The sequence below is a fragment of the Artibeus jamaicensis genome, unplaced genomic scaffold, assembly GCF_021234435.1.
Source record: "Artibeus jamaicensis isolate MK-2021 breed Jamaican fruit bat unplaced genomic scaffold, CSHL_Jam_final contig_387, whole genome shotgun sequence".
Classification (NCBI taxonomy): Eukaryota; Metazoa; Chordata; class Mammalia; order Chiroptera; family Phyllostomidae; genus Artibeus; species Artibeus jamaicensis.
The window spans coordinates 25,935,215-25,947,369 of NW_026521812.1; the positions used below are offsets into that span (position 1 = coordinate 25,935,215).

Consider the following 12,155-nt stretch of genomic DNA (forward strand, 5'->3'; position numbering starts at 1 on the left):
CTTTCATTTGATATTATTGGCTTTGGCTTCCATAGGACAAGTGAGAAAATCTTCAGTTCTTTCAGAATTCTTTAGCTAATAACCTATGAAGAGCTATTTGACTTTTTTTGTTGACCTCCTGGACAGCTCTCCTCTTGGTGTGATAATCTGCTCTGTCCAAGATGGGAGCCACTAGGTGCTTGTGGCTATTTAATTTAAATTAATTACATTTCAATACACATTTAAACTCTAACTGCTTTAGCCACATTTCAAGTACCCATTGACCCAGTTTGGTTACTGGCAACTACTTTGAATAGTGCACATTATATAATGTTTCTACAATGGTTGAAACCATTGCAGAAACATTCTATTGGCCAGTAGGTGAAAAGTTTATAGTAGTACTGTAACTTCACACACCTTGGAGCAGAGCAATTTGAGAGACACCATGTTTTTTAGCAGAATTTATAAAAAGACAATGTACAGAAGCATTCTGTAACATTCTTCCACCATCTGACCCTGTGGTGAACAGTGACCAAGTGGGAAGTGATGCTCATATTGCAGGCTCCTGGGGACTTCTACACCTGCACACAAACTCTAGGCTTGGCATCCACAGGACATTGAAAATGATTTATTTAGTACAACAGCTTATGGAGTAGTGGTGACAACAGGGGCTGAGGTGCTAGCTTCTGTCCAGCAGTACGGAACTTGACATTGTGAATGCTATAGGGAAGCCAAGAAAGGTTGGAGCATTTCCAGTTGTTGCTAGGTGACAAAGGGTTGCTCATGGCCCACATTGGGCCATAGCATTTGGCATTCCTTAGAAGCTTTGACCTTTTCACCTTGTTGCCCGACTGGTTTAGGTCTCATCTAAACCTACTGGTTAGAATGCCTATCCTGAGCCTCTTGCGCCACTAGCACCAGTGACTGGTAGTTGCAGGTTGGGACTGATTTAGGATGGCATGGGCAGGGAAAACCCATGCCAGCCACTATTTGCCCCTACATTTCCTGGGCGGGTGAGACTATTCTTTCTGGACTAGCCAATATACATTATCATCATCTCTGTGCCCATTCATTGGAAAAATAACTTTGCCTTTCTGAGGAAGATGTGAAAATCCATATTCTTTCTTTGTCTCTTACTCTGACATCACCCTGGCATTGGTAATATCCAAGAAGGGAAAATTCTCCCCTTGTCTTTTCATTGTCAGTTGGGTTTGCCAGGTTCATACTCACCTGCATGGATTAATTCATTCATGGGTGAGCTGCTCAAATTTTTGTTTTTATGTTGGCTTGTGCTCAACTTTTGTGCAGAGGTGGTAAATATGATCTCCTTCACTGATTTCCTGAACATTATTTTCTTTCACATTTTGTTTGTATTTTGAAGTTTTTTTTCAACTTAAGAAGTCAGAGTCTTTGGATTTCTCACTGGGATCTGTTACCGCCTTAACACTTCAGCATTGTACTAAGTAAATTGAAGTATTCATCACCCAGATCTTCCCCAAAAGTTTCAACTTTGTGTCAGGTGCTGTGGTAAACACAGGAATACAAGACACAAGACAAGCCAGAGTGGGGTCCTATCCTTATAAAGTCACCCAGTAAGAAAGACAAATAATTAAGCTACAGTTAAGTCACTTATAATGAAGAAAAATGTGTATTCTGTAATTGCATTTGTTTGACTTTATTATTCTTTAAATTTGATATATGAAAATAGTATAATATTTATACAACTTATGTAGCTGAAAAACAAATGTACCAAAACCAGGATGATAATTTTTAAGAACTGTGCAAATCTCCAATCTGCTATACAGAAGAGTGATAGAATTGAAGGTCAAGGAAACGGCTCCCGTGCAACTTTGGAGGACCACAAGAAAGGGCGTGTTGACACCCAAAAAGTCTCTCCAGGAATGTGGAGGTACGCCCAAACTTGGCACTGTTTTCCTCACACACTGCCCTACCTGGGCTTGGGCACTGCCAAAGTGAGGGGTAATACCAGGGCAGAGCTAGCGTGGCTCCGCCCGAGTCGCTGGGTTAGGATAGGCGGGCTCGGGACTACGATTCCCAGAAGGCCATGCAAGGCATAGAGGGAAGAGCCGAGGCGCCGGAAGAGCCCTAGAGCCGAAGGTGGCGGGTGTTTTTTAGGTGGTCGGTCTGGCAATCTCTGAAACGTAGACGGAGAACGTGACACCGAGCGGTCCTCGCAGCCCCAGGCGCAGGCGGGGCGAGCCAGCCTTTCTGACCGCAGGACTGGTCGGGACGGAATGTAGGGCGCCGGGCGCGGGGGCCGCCAGCGCGGCTAGACAGGCTCGGCGGTGGTGCGCCGAGGATGGAGAGAGCGATGGAGCAACTCAACCGCCTGACTCGCTCGCTGCGGCGTGCTCGCACGGTGGAGCTGCCCGACGGTGAGCGGGGGGCCAAGCGGGCTGGGATGGGGGGCGACCGGCTCCGGGGGGTGGAGCCTGGGCCTTGAGAGGTCGGTGGGAAAAGTACAGAAAGCTGACAAAATACCTGCATTTACTTTCCTGAGCTGGGAGGGGCCGGGACCGGCTGCTCACGCGTAGCCCTCTGCTTCAGCTTCCCCAGGTGGGAGTTTGCGGGAGTGGCCAGGGCAGTGGGGGTCCTGTTGGTGGAAGAAGCGTAATAGACAGAAGTCTCTCCAGACTGGTGGCAGAGACCTAGATTCCAGAAACATCGCAGTTATGGGCCATTTTACAGTTGCTGCTTACTGAGGATGGGAAGATGCTCCATAAATATGCCCCAAAATCGTAGAGCAGGGGTCCCCATCCTTTTTTGGCACTAGGGACTGGTTTTGTGGGAGGTGAGGGAGGCGATTGGAGGCACAGCTTAGGTGACGTTCGTTTGCTCCCCGCTGTGGATGGATGGGTGGGGGAGATGAGAGGCTGAGCTCAGGTGAGCTTCCCTAGGTTGCCCTTGTTTGAGGGGGCGGGAGGGGGGAGGTGACAGGAGGCGGAGCTCAGGAGAGCTTCCCAGGGACGGGGTTTCTAACAGGCCTCAGGGTGGGGGTGGGGGACCTGGCGTAGAGCTCTATTGTATTTTCACAATAGATAAATAAGAGGCTGTCAAAGGTCAAACTTGTATTCTTAAAATACTGTGTGTTTACAGATCCGTATTTACACTTTTCTTTAAATTGCATGCCTGCTCTCATTCTTTATTTGTTAGAGGTGGGTGGGGGCTGGGAAGCTTCTACAAAAGAATGGGGCGTGACCCCCGCAGTTCCTGGCAGGGTTCCTTCAGGACAGGTAAAATACTCCCAGTAGCAGAGATGAGAAAGAAAGCTGTTTTTTTTTTTGCAGCCTCATGAATTCAGACGTTTTAGTGGCAGTGGGAGATTGCAGTCAGCCTCTCAGAGGCTTCGTTTATATATGTGAGGAAAGGGTTAGGCAATTATGTTGGCTAACTTTTTAAATGCATTGCATTACTTTATCTTATTTCATTTTTTCAAAACTTTATTTGAATTGCTGCCGGAGAGGTGATCTGTAAATTAGGGGTGGAGACCTTCGGAGGGAGTCATTATAGAAATGTGGATCTGGATATTTTGGGAATAATTTTCTTGAAAAAATTTTCTCTAGTCTCTACTTATGATTCAGAATAGGGATGATTTGCGGTCTCTCTTTTTCAGTAATTTTGTATTCAGTTCTTTGCTAGTATGAAGTAGTTGACTAAAGATAATTCTGCTTTTAGTAACTAGAACTCCAGCTTCAACTTTTTCTGTTTTCTTTCAGACTTCCACTTTTGAGTTTCTTAAGTGCTGCTCTCACTCATTTTCTGATCATATTATTGATACAGGTTGATGAAGACTGCATGTGTAGGTTTATTGACAGCAATTTGTATTGCCTAGTTTAAATCCCAGAGTTTTTAATATGAATGTGATTTAGAATTTGATTAATGTTTCCAGGTTTTAAAAGTAGTAATATATTTTCATTGTACAAAATTCTGAAAAAAAAAGATTAAAAATTCTGTTATTCACCCAATAATAAAGTTAGTATTTTCTTCAGTTCCTTCTATTGTTTTTCTTTCTCTACCAAATTAAGATCATACTGCATATTTGCTTTTAGAAAACATACCACTTTTTTCGTACCTTTAAATATGGTTAATGACTTTGTAGGATTTCATAGGATATAGGTAACAAATATAGAGTCTAATTTTGTTAAGATAGATTTTATGAGGTGAGGTGAAGCTGGTACTTTTTAAAGTCTTAGTCTGTCTCTATAAATATTTTCTTAGGATAACGCAAAAGAACTATAGATCTAATTATATCAGCATTTTTTTTTTTTTTTTTTTTTTACTTTTTTGGAAGGTTCCACCAACACACTGAGAAGCCCTGGAAACTAGAGTAGCTAAAAATAAAACTTTTCCCTATGTTGTTCAGCAAAAGTGGCATTTTGCTTGCATCTGTTTTTCTTTGGGCATAATGAGTCTGTGCTCATCTTGTTCCTTTAATTTATCTTCGTCTTTAAATTCTGATGACTCTTTTTGAATTCTGTGAGATTGGCTGTTTGTTGTGTGTGTGTGTTTTTATGTATCACATTCTAATAAAATTCCAGATTGTGTTTGCATTTTGAAGACTGAACAGAACTTCTAAGATCTCTCTAAATTTAGAAATTAATCAGATATTTATTTTGCTTTGCTAGAATTCATTCATTGATTAATAAGCATCTAATTGGAACTCATTATTAAGGTTGGAAAGTTTTTAATCATCTTTACTCTAAAATTGTCACATAGTATTAAACTGCAGAGACTTGATTTCCTGACTTGGATACTGAGACAACACATTTATATTTCCTTGTTTTGATGAAAACCTGAGTATTGTTACTAAGTAATGGAGGGAGTGGAGGTTTTTGGGCCCTATCCTGTGCAGGGCTGACATAGGAATATTCTTTTTTTTTAGATCTTATTTATTATTTTTAGATGGGAAGGAGAGGAGAGAGTGAGAGAAATATCAATGTATGGTTGCTTCTCATGTGACCCCTGCTGGGAACTGGCCTGCAACCCAGACATTTGTGCCCTGACTAGGAATCAAACTGCGATTCTCTGGTTTGCAGGCCCGCGCTCAATCCACTGAGCTATACCAGCCAGGGCAGGAACATTCTTTTAAGAGAGGAAGGGACAGGAAAGATCTTACTTTAGGGATGTGGATTCTCAGTGACCTTTAAAGGTTGATTTACATTGTTCGCTTATGTGGAAAAAGTCTTAAACTATTGCATTGCAGTGAATATAGCTTGTGTAATAAAATAATAGGACTTGAGCCCATTTTAACCTATATTTGAATGATGGTTAGGATAGTTATCAGTGTTTTAAAATAATCACTCCCATTTTATGATTTGAGGAGTAGTTATATACATAACATATAATTGTTAAGGTTTTCCTTTTAGTTGTTAAGTTGTGAAACTTTATTAATGAAAATGGCCAACATATCTGGTTAAGTGAGAGATTAAACTTTTCTTAACACTGAACATTTAATTTATATGTCTAGTACTTAGTGTCTTTATGAGAATAGAGAAAGAAGCACTCGACAAGTTATATTCTGTTTTTAGTATTTATTGGATAGTCTCCTAGCACTATCGTTGTGATTCTACTTGTTTCTTCCTACCTTTTAATGTATGTGAGCTATATTTTAATGAGGTTAGATTTGACTGAAAAAATAAGATCTACATCTAAATATTATGTAAATAAACACTTTATAAATAAAACCCATGTGAATCTTATGATGCCCACTTAACGCTCACTAAAAATTATGTACTATCTTAATTTATAAGTTTCAATCCACAAATCAAGGTATTTCCTGTTTATCACTTTGTCGATTGTGGAGTTACTTAATTGAAATTGTCATGGTTTAGAAGTTTAGATTTTTATTGGAACATGTATTATATGAGATACAAAGAGTGTTAGTAAAAGCAAAGATAAATCAGTGGGACTATATAAACCTAAAAAGCTTCTGCAAAGCAAAAGAAACTGCCAACAAAACAAAAAGGCAACCAGTGGAATGGGAGAAGGTATTTGCAAACACCATCCCCCACAAGGGGTTAATATCCAAACTCTATAAAGAAATCATATAACTCAACATCAAAAAGAAAAAGAAAAAAAATGAAGAAACAATCCAAATAAAAACTAGAGGACCTGAACAGACACTTCTCCCAAGAAGACATCTAAGTGTCCAATAAACACATGAAAAGATACTCAACTTCACTAGCTGTTAGGGAAATGCAAATCAAAACTACAAATGAGATGCCACCTCACACTTGTCAGTATGACCATTATCAGCAAGACAAGGAATAACAGCTGTTGGAGATAAAGGAACCCTCATTCATTGCTGGTGAGAATTTAAATTAGTACAGTCAAAATGTAAAACAATATGAAGATTCTTCAAACAATTAAGAATAGAGTTGCTGTATGACCCAGCAACCGTTCTTCTGGGTATCTACCTGAAAAATTTGAAGTCATCTATTCACATAGATATAGGCACCCTGTGTTCATTGCAGTATTATTCAGTGACCAAGGCATGGAAACAATAAAAGTGTCCCTGGATAGATTGGATAACCAAGATGTACACAGATACAGTGAAGTACTACTCAGCCATAAGAAAAGGTGAAACGCTGCCATTTGTGACAACATGAATGGATCTTGAAAATATGCTAAATGAAATAAGTCGGATAGAAAAAGTCAAGAACCATATGATAGCTCTCATGTGTGGATGTAAAACTGAAAGCAATAAATGAACAAATAAGAAAAATAATAACTCATAGACACAGGCAACAATATGATATTTACCAGAAGGAAGGGGAGGGCAGGGGAGGTACCAGTAAAAGGTAAATAAAGGAGGTCAAATATGTGGTGACAGAAGATTTGACCTTGGGTTTGGTATCCTGGAATTGCACTCTTGGAGATTTGACTTTGGATGATGGATCGTGGACGTGTACACTTGAAACCTATATAATTTTATTAACCAATGTCATCCCAATTAATTTAATTTTTAAAAAATCAAGAAAAAAAATGTTACCGTGCCCAGGGAGGCTTAGTGTAATGTTTTTCAACTCCTGGTGGTGTTTTAGTTTCAGTTGATGGGAGCAATTTAGTAGTTGCATTCAACATTAAAAAAAAACAGCAAAAACTATATGGAAGATAGCAAAACAGATGACAGTGTATTGTAATTATGTGAAGAATAATTTTGTACTTTAGATCTTTGATTATTCTCTGTACTGCATACTGGTTCACTGTAGGATTTTTACTATAGGGCTGTGGAATCACTTAATGTGACCATCATCCAGCTTGCTTTGTGCTTCGGTTTTCCGGGGGTAATAATAGTACCTGCATCATGAGGGGGTTTCGAGGACAAAAGAAACGATGCGTGCAAAGTGTTTAGAACAGTGCCTTTAAGATAATAGCTTAAAACATGTGGACTGTTAATTACTAGGATTCTTTGGTATTTTATTTTTATAGCAAAAGAGTTGCATTTTAGAGTTGCAAAATGCACTACTAAACCTGTGAGTGTTGATTAGCAGTGAATTGCCTTTCATGTATATACCCCCACATAGTAAAATAATGAACAAAAATGCAAGAAATAGTAACAACTTATTTCCTTCTCATATCTGAATACTTCAGTATACATTCCTAAATATATAAATTATGTTTTTTCAAACATAATTGCAGTACCACAGTTAATGATTTTTTATCCTCAAATACCTAGTTCATAATTAGTTTTCCCCTCTCAAAAATATCTTCTTACATTTGGTTTGTTTGAGTCAGTATCCAGACAAAGTCCATACATTTGGTTGATTTATCTCTTAAAATTCTTTTAATGATAACAATTCTCCCTCCTTTTTTGTTGTTTTTGAAGGACTGGTTCTGTATTTTAAAGACATTTGTCAATTTTCAGTATCAAAATAGTTGCATTGTTGGTTTCTCTTTCTCCCAATTGGTCCCCAAAGAGACCACACCAAAGGAGAGTACATTTTAAGCCAACAAACTGCAGGATGCACACCTAACAGAACTCACAGGAACCTTAACCAAAAAGACGGTGCTGAGTAAGGAAAGGAACTTTTAAAAATCAGCACACTGCCAGCCCAGATTATAGAGCGCTTTCATAACCAGATGGGGTGGCCAGTGCACCCGAACCCCAAAGAAGCAAAGTTTCAAAATAATGTAAAATTTATGAACAATTTTGTATGTAAACGATTCACAATTTCTCCAGCACTAACAGTACAAAGCACAATGAGAGGGCACTTTTAGAGGCAGCAGCTTCGGTCCCAGCAAAGTGTGATGAGATGAATTTCATATGGTTTAATCAGTGGCAAAACATCGTTTTCTTTTGAGGAGGCACGATAGCAAATAACTGATCCCTTCAAAATAAGGAGCACATAGTCCATTTTGTGAACCATTGAGGGGGGTAGAGATGGGTCAGGATGTGGTATCGGAGAGGTCCCACCAGAGCATCACTTCTTTTTTGGCCAACTCTTGGAATAACTCTCTTTTGGCTAACTCCTACATCACTTTCTGGATTGATTGGTACTCTCTACAAAGCAATTTTTCCATCTAGTGGAGTCTTCTTTCTCTGGGTTCTGTTTGGCTCTCAGTAATGTAGGCCCATACCTTTTCCCCCGCCTCTGTGGAGAGGGCAATATGGATTAAGCTAAAAAGTTACCTTTTAAAAGTGAGAAAGGAATTAGACTGCAATTTGAGAACTGTGGAATTATTTGAAATGTTTTTAAAATGGTTGCTACAACAAGAAAAAAGGTAATTATAAAATGTGTAATCACAACATACTTTTAAAGACACTTTGCAATGTGCTCACATTCCTTTAAATGTTGCTTCCAAAGGTGCTCAGTTTGTAGTCCAATCAGAATCTCTGGGGAGAGGCAGAGACAGTTTGGCAAAAAAGACATTGGGTGGGTGGGGTTGGGGGATGAAATGAAAGGAGAAAGCAGCCTTTCAGTTAAAGATCAGCCCTCAGTTTAAAGGTCAGCTTCTGGTAGGCTGGCCTCAGGCAGAGTCAGGGTCAGAGGGTGGAGCAGCGGCTGGGTGAGACTGGGGTGCTCCACATCTCATTCAGATCAAGCAGAGTTTTGTCCAGCATCCTTTTGTACAGAGGTGCCTTTCAGTTTATCTTCCAAATCATCAATTGTTTTTTCCACTTTGGCTACTCATGATCTCTCCACAAACTCAGCTCGGGTCTCTGCTTCCTTGGATTTATCAGTAAGAATCTTGATCTCTTTCTTATATTGGTCTTTTTGAGAGTACTTTTCTTTTGCAGAACTTTAGGTTCTGGGTGATCAGTCTGATCCGCTTATCCACCTCGGCATCCAGACCCTGCCAACTCAGCTCATTCCTCTGTGCGTTCCAAGTCTCCCTCAATAATCACCAACTTACTAGCCTCCTCTTCATACTTCCTATCTGCCTCTTCTGGCTTAGCTTCTTTGAGTTGGATTTCCAGGAGTTCCATGTTCATCTTTTAAAGCTCAGTTTTCAATAACCTTCATAGCTTTCTCGCTCTCATTGGCAGCTTTCTTGGCTTCCTCCAGCTTTTGCAGGGTAGTGGCCAGATGCCCTGAGTGTGGTTCACCTCCTCTTCAACCAGCTGGATCCTACGCTTCAAGGGGTCCATCTCACCCTTAGCCTGTCCCCCAGCTCTCCTTTCTCCCTCCACTTCCAGCTGGAGGCACTTTGCCCTTACTCTGCATGCATCATCGGCTTGCTACTACTGCAGAACTTGGGTCTTGGTGGTCCCACCCATAGTGCCCACCCAGCTCCTGCTTCGTTTTGGTTTCCTGTCTCCAGGTATGGAGCTGTAGCTTCTTCTCCTTCATTGTTTTTTTTTTTTTTTAATGTTTTATTTTTAACTAATTACAGAAAAGTTGTATAAGTAGTGCAGAGTTCCTATAAACCTAATGTCCCCTGAAGTTCACATCTTCTACAATTGTACTGTAGTTATCAAAATTGAGGAATTAATGTTGATATAATACCATTGATGACATTAGAGATTATATTAGAATTTAACAAGTTTTCTCACTAATGCCGTTTCTCTACTTTATGATCTCATCCAGGGTACTGTATTGCATTTAGTTTTCATGTTTCCTTAGCGTCCCCTAAACTGATAATTCTTCAGTTTTTCCTTATATTTAATGGTCTTGAGACTTTTTAAAAAAAAATCCTCATCTGAGGATATATTTTTATTGGTTTCAGAGAAAGAGGAAGGGGGAAAGAGACATCAGGGGGAGAGAAACACCAGTGTGAGAGAGAAACACCAGTGTGAGAGAGAAACAGTGATCAGTTACTTCTCAGTCAGTTACCTCTCACATGTGCCCTGACTGGGGATCAAACCTGCAACCCAGGAATGTGCCCTGACTGGGAATCGAACCCGCATCTTTTTGTTGTACAGGATGATACTCCAGCCGATTGAGTAATCTGGCCAGGGCTTAATAGCCTTGAGAATTTGTAAGAGTACTATTTAGATATTTTGTGGAATTTCCTTTTATTTGAGTTTGCTGTTTTCTCATGATTAAAGTTATTCATCGTTGGCAAGAATACTGCAAAAGTGATGTTGCCCTTCTGAATGGATCATATCAGGGCTATAACGATATCAGTGTGTATTATTTCTGGTGGTGTTACTACCCTGTATCACTTGCTTAGGTGATATCCTCTGGGTCTCCACTATGAATTTACTATATTTTTCTCTGTAATTAATCAGTATTTGGGGGAGATACTTTGATACTATATATTTATTCTCCTCCTCAGAATTTAACTCATTAATGTTAGCTTTGGCATTAGCTTTTTAATGGCTGGCCCTGGCCTGGTGGTTCATTAGGTAAGAGTGTCCCTCCAGTGCACCAGAAGCTTGCAGATTGGATCCGCCAGTGGGACACCTGCGGGAGGCCAGTCCAGGTTTCTTCCTCATCCCTCTCTTCCCCTTCCCTCCCCTCCCCACTCCCCCCTCTTCTCTCTCTCCAAAATCAATGAGCATATCCTTAATTGAGGATTAAAAAATAAAGTTTTTAAGGGCTAAGTGGGAGTTGTCAGGGTTATTTCTTTGTAAGTAACTTTCTTAAAAAACATAAACCTCTAAAACTCATTGAACTGAGAAATGACCATTAGTAATAAATAAAAATAAATTCAAACACCAGCTGAAACTTATATAAATATGATGTGGCATTATAGATGTTATTGCCTTATGTAACTTTTTCTTTCTTTTTTTTCTTTTGTATCATGTTTGTATGAATTTATGCTATAGAATATAAATGAAAACGTGTGAGTAGTTAAAATTAATAAGTAAAACTAAGACTTTAATGCTGTTTTATAAAAGCTTCTAAAATATTTTTGTTACAATATTGGTAAGAAACAAGTACTATGTATTTTTAATTTAATTTTAGTTTTAAACTTTTTTAAAAAAGATTTTATTTATGTATTTTTAGAGAGAAGGGAAGGGAGAGAGAAAGGGAGAGAAACATCACTGTGTGGTTGTGTCCCCCGTGCAGGCCCCCCAACTGGAGACCTGACCCCCAACTCAGGCATGTGTTCTGACTGGGATTGAACCAGTGACCCTTTGGTTTGCAGGCCTGTGCTCAATTCACTGAGCTACACCAGCCAGGGCTGTATATTGGAATTTTAAAAATTGTTAGTTTATATAGCTTTAATATCTATGTGTACTTATTTTTTTAAAGATTATACTTATTTACTTTTAGAGAGATGGGAAAAGAGGAAGAAAGAAACATCAATGTGTGGTTTCCTCTTGCATGTCCCCTACTGGGGACCTGGCCTGCAACCCAGGCATGTGCCCTGACTGGGAATCGAACAGGTGACCTTTCGGTTCACAGCCAGCACTTAATCCACTGAGCCACACCAGCCAGGGCCATATATTCTTACCTCCCAAAGTACATGTAACTATGATAAAACATGAAGTCAATAACCACCTCTTTGGAACTAAAACAAATTTTAGTTGTTGAAGCTGCAGAAGCTATTAAGGCTCTAGTTTTCCCCTCAGATCTAAAAGCAGTTTTATGGTGATGTAGAGGGGATGAGTAGTAGAGGGATAAGAAATTCTGAATTTTTGCAAATTTTGCGATACTTCTGGTATTCTGCACTATTCTCAGCCTTCTTTCACCTCTTCCACTTTTTATGTGGAGTTAAGAAAACTCTTAAATAGTCTTAGGTATCACCCTTTGGAAAAAGTA

At 39.6% G+C, this 12,155-nt stretch overlaps 1 protein-coding gene and 1 pseudogene across 3 annotated transcripts in view; one reads left to right on the plus strand and one right to left on the minus strand.

The window, feature by feature from the left end:
- Positions 1-2,058: 2,058 nt before the first annotated feature.
- HACE1 (HECT domain and ankyrin repeat containing E3 ubiquitin protein ligase 1) overlaps positions 2,059-12,155 on the plus strand; it is a 93,527-nt gene continuing 83,430 nt past the window's right edge. For all 3 annotated transcript variants that reach the window (XM_053664830.1, XM_037158999.2, XM_053664831.1), the window contains exon 1: positions 2,059-2,375. In XM_053664830.1, coding sequence (XP_053520805.1) covers positions 2,300-2,375 — 76 coding nt within the window. In that variant the 5' untranslated portion in view covers positions 2,059-2,299. The remainder of the gene's footprint in view (positions 2,376-12,155) is intronic.
- LOC119059387 (tropomyosin alpha-3 chain-like) lies at positions 9,042-11,861 on the minus strand (annotated as a pseudogene).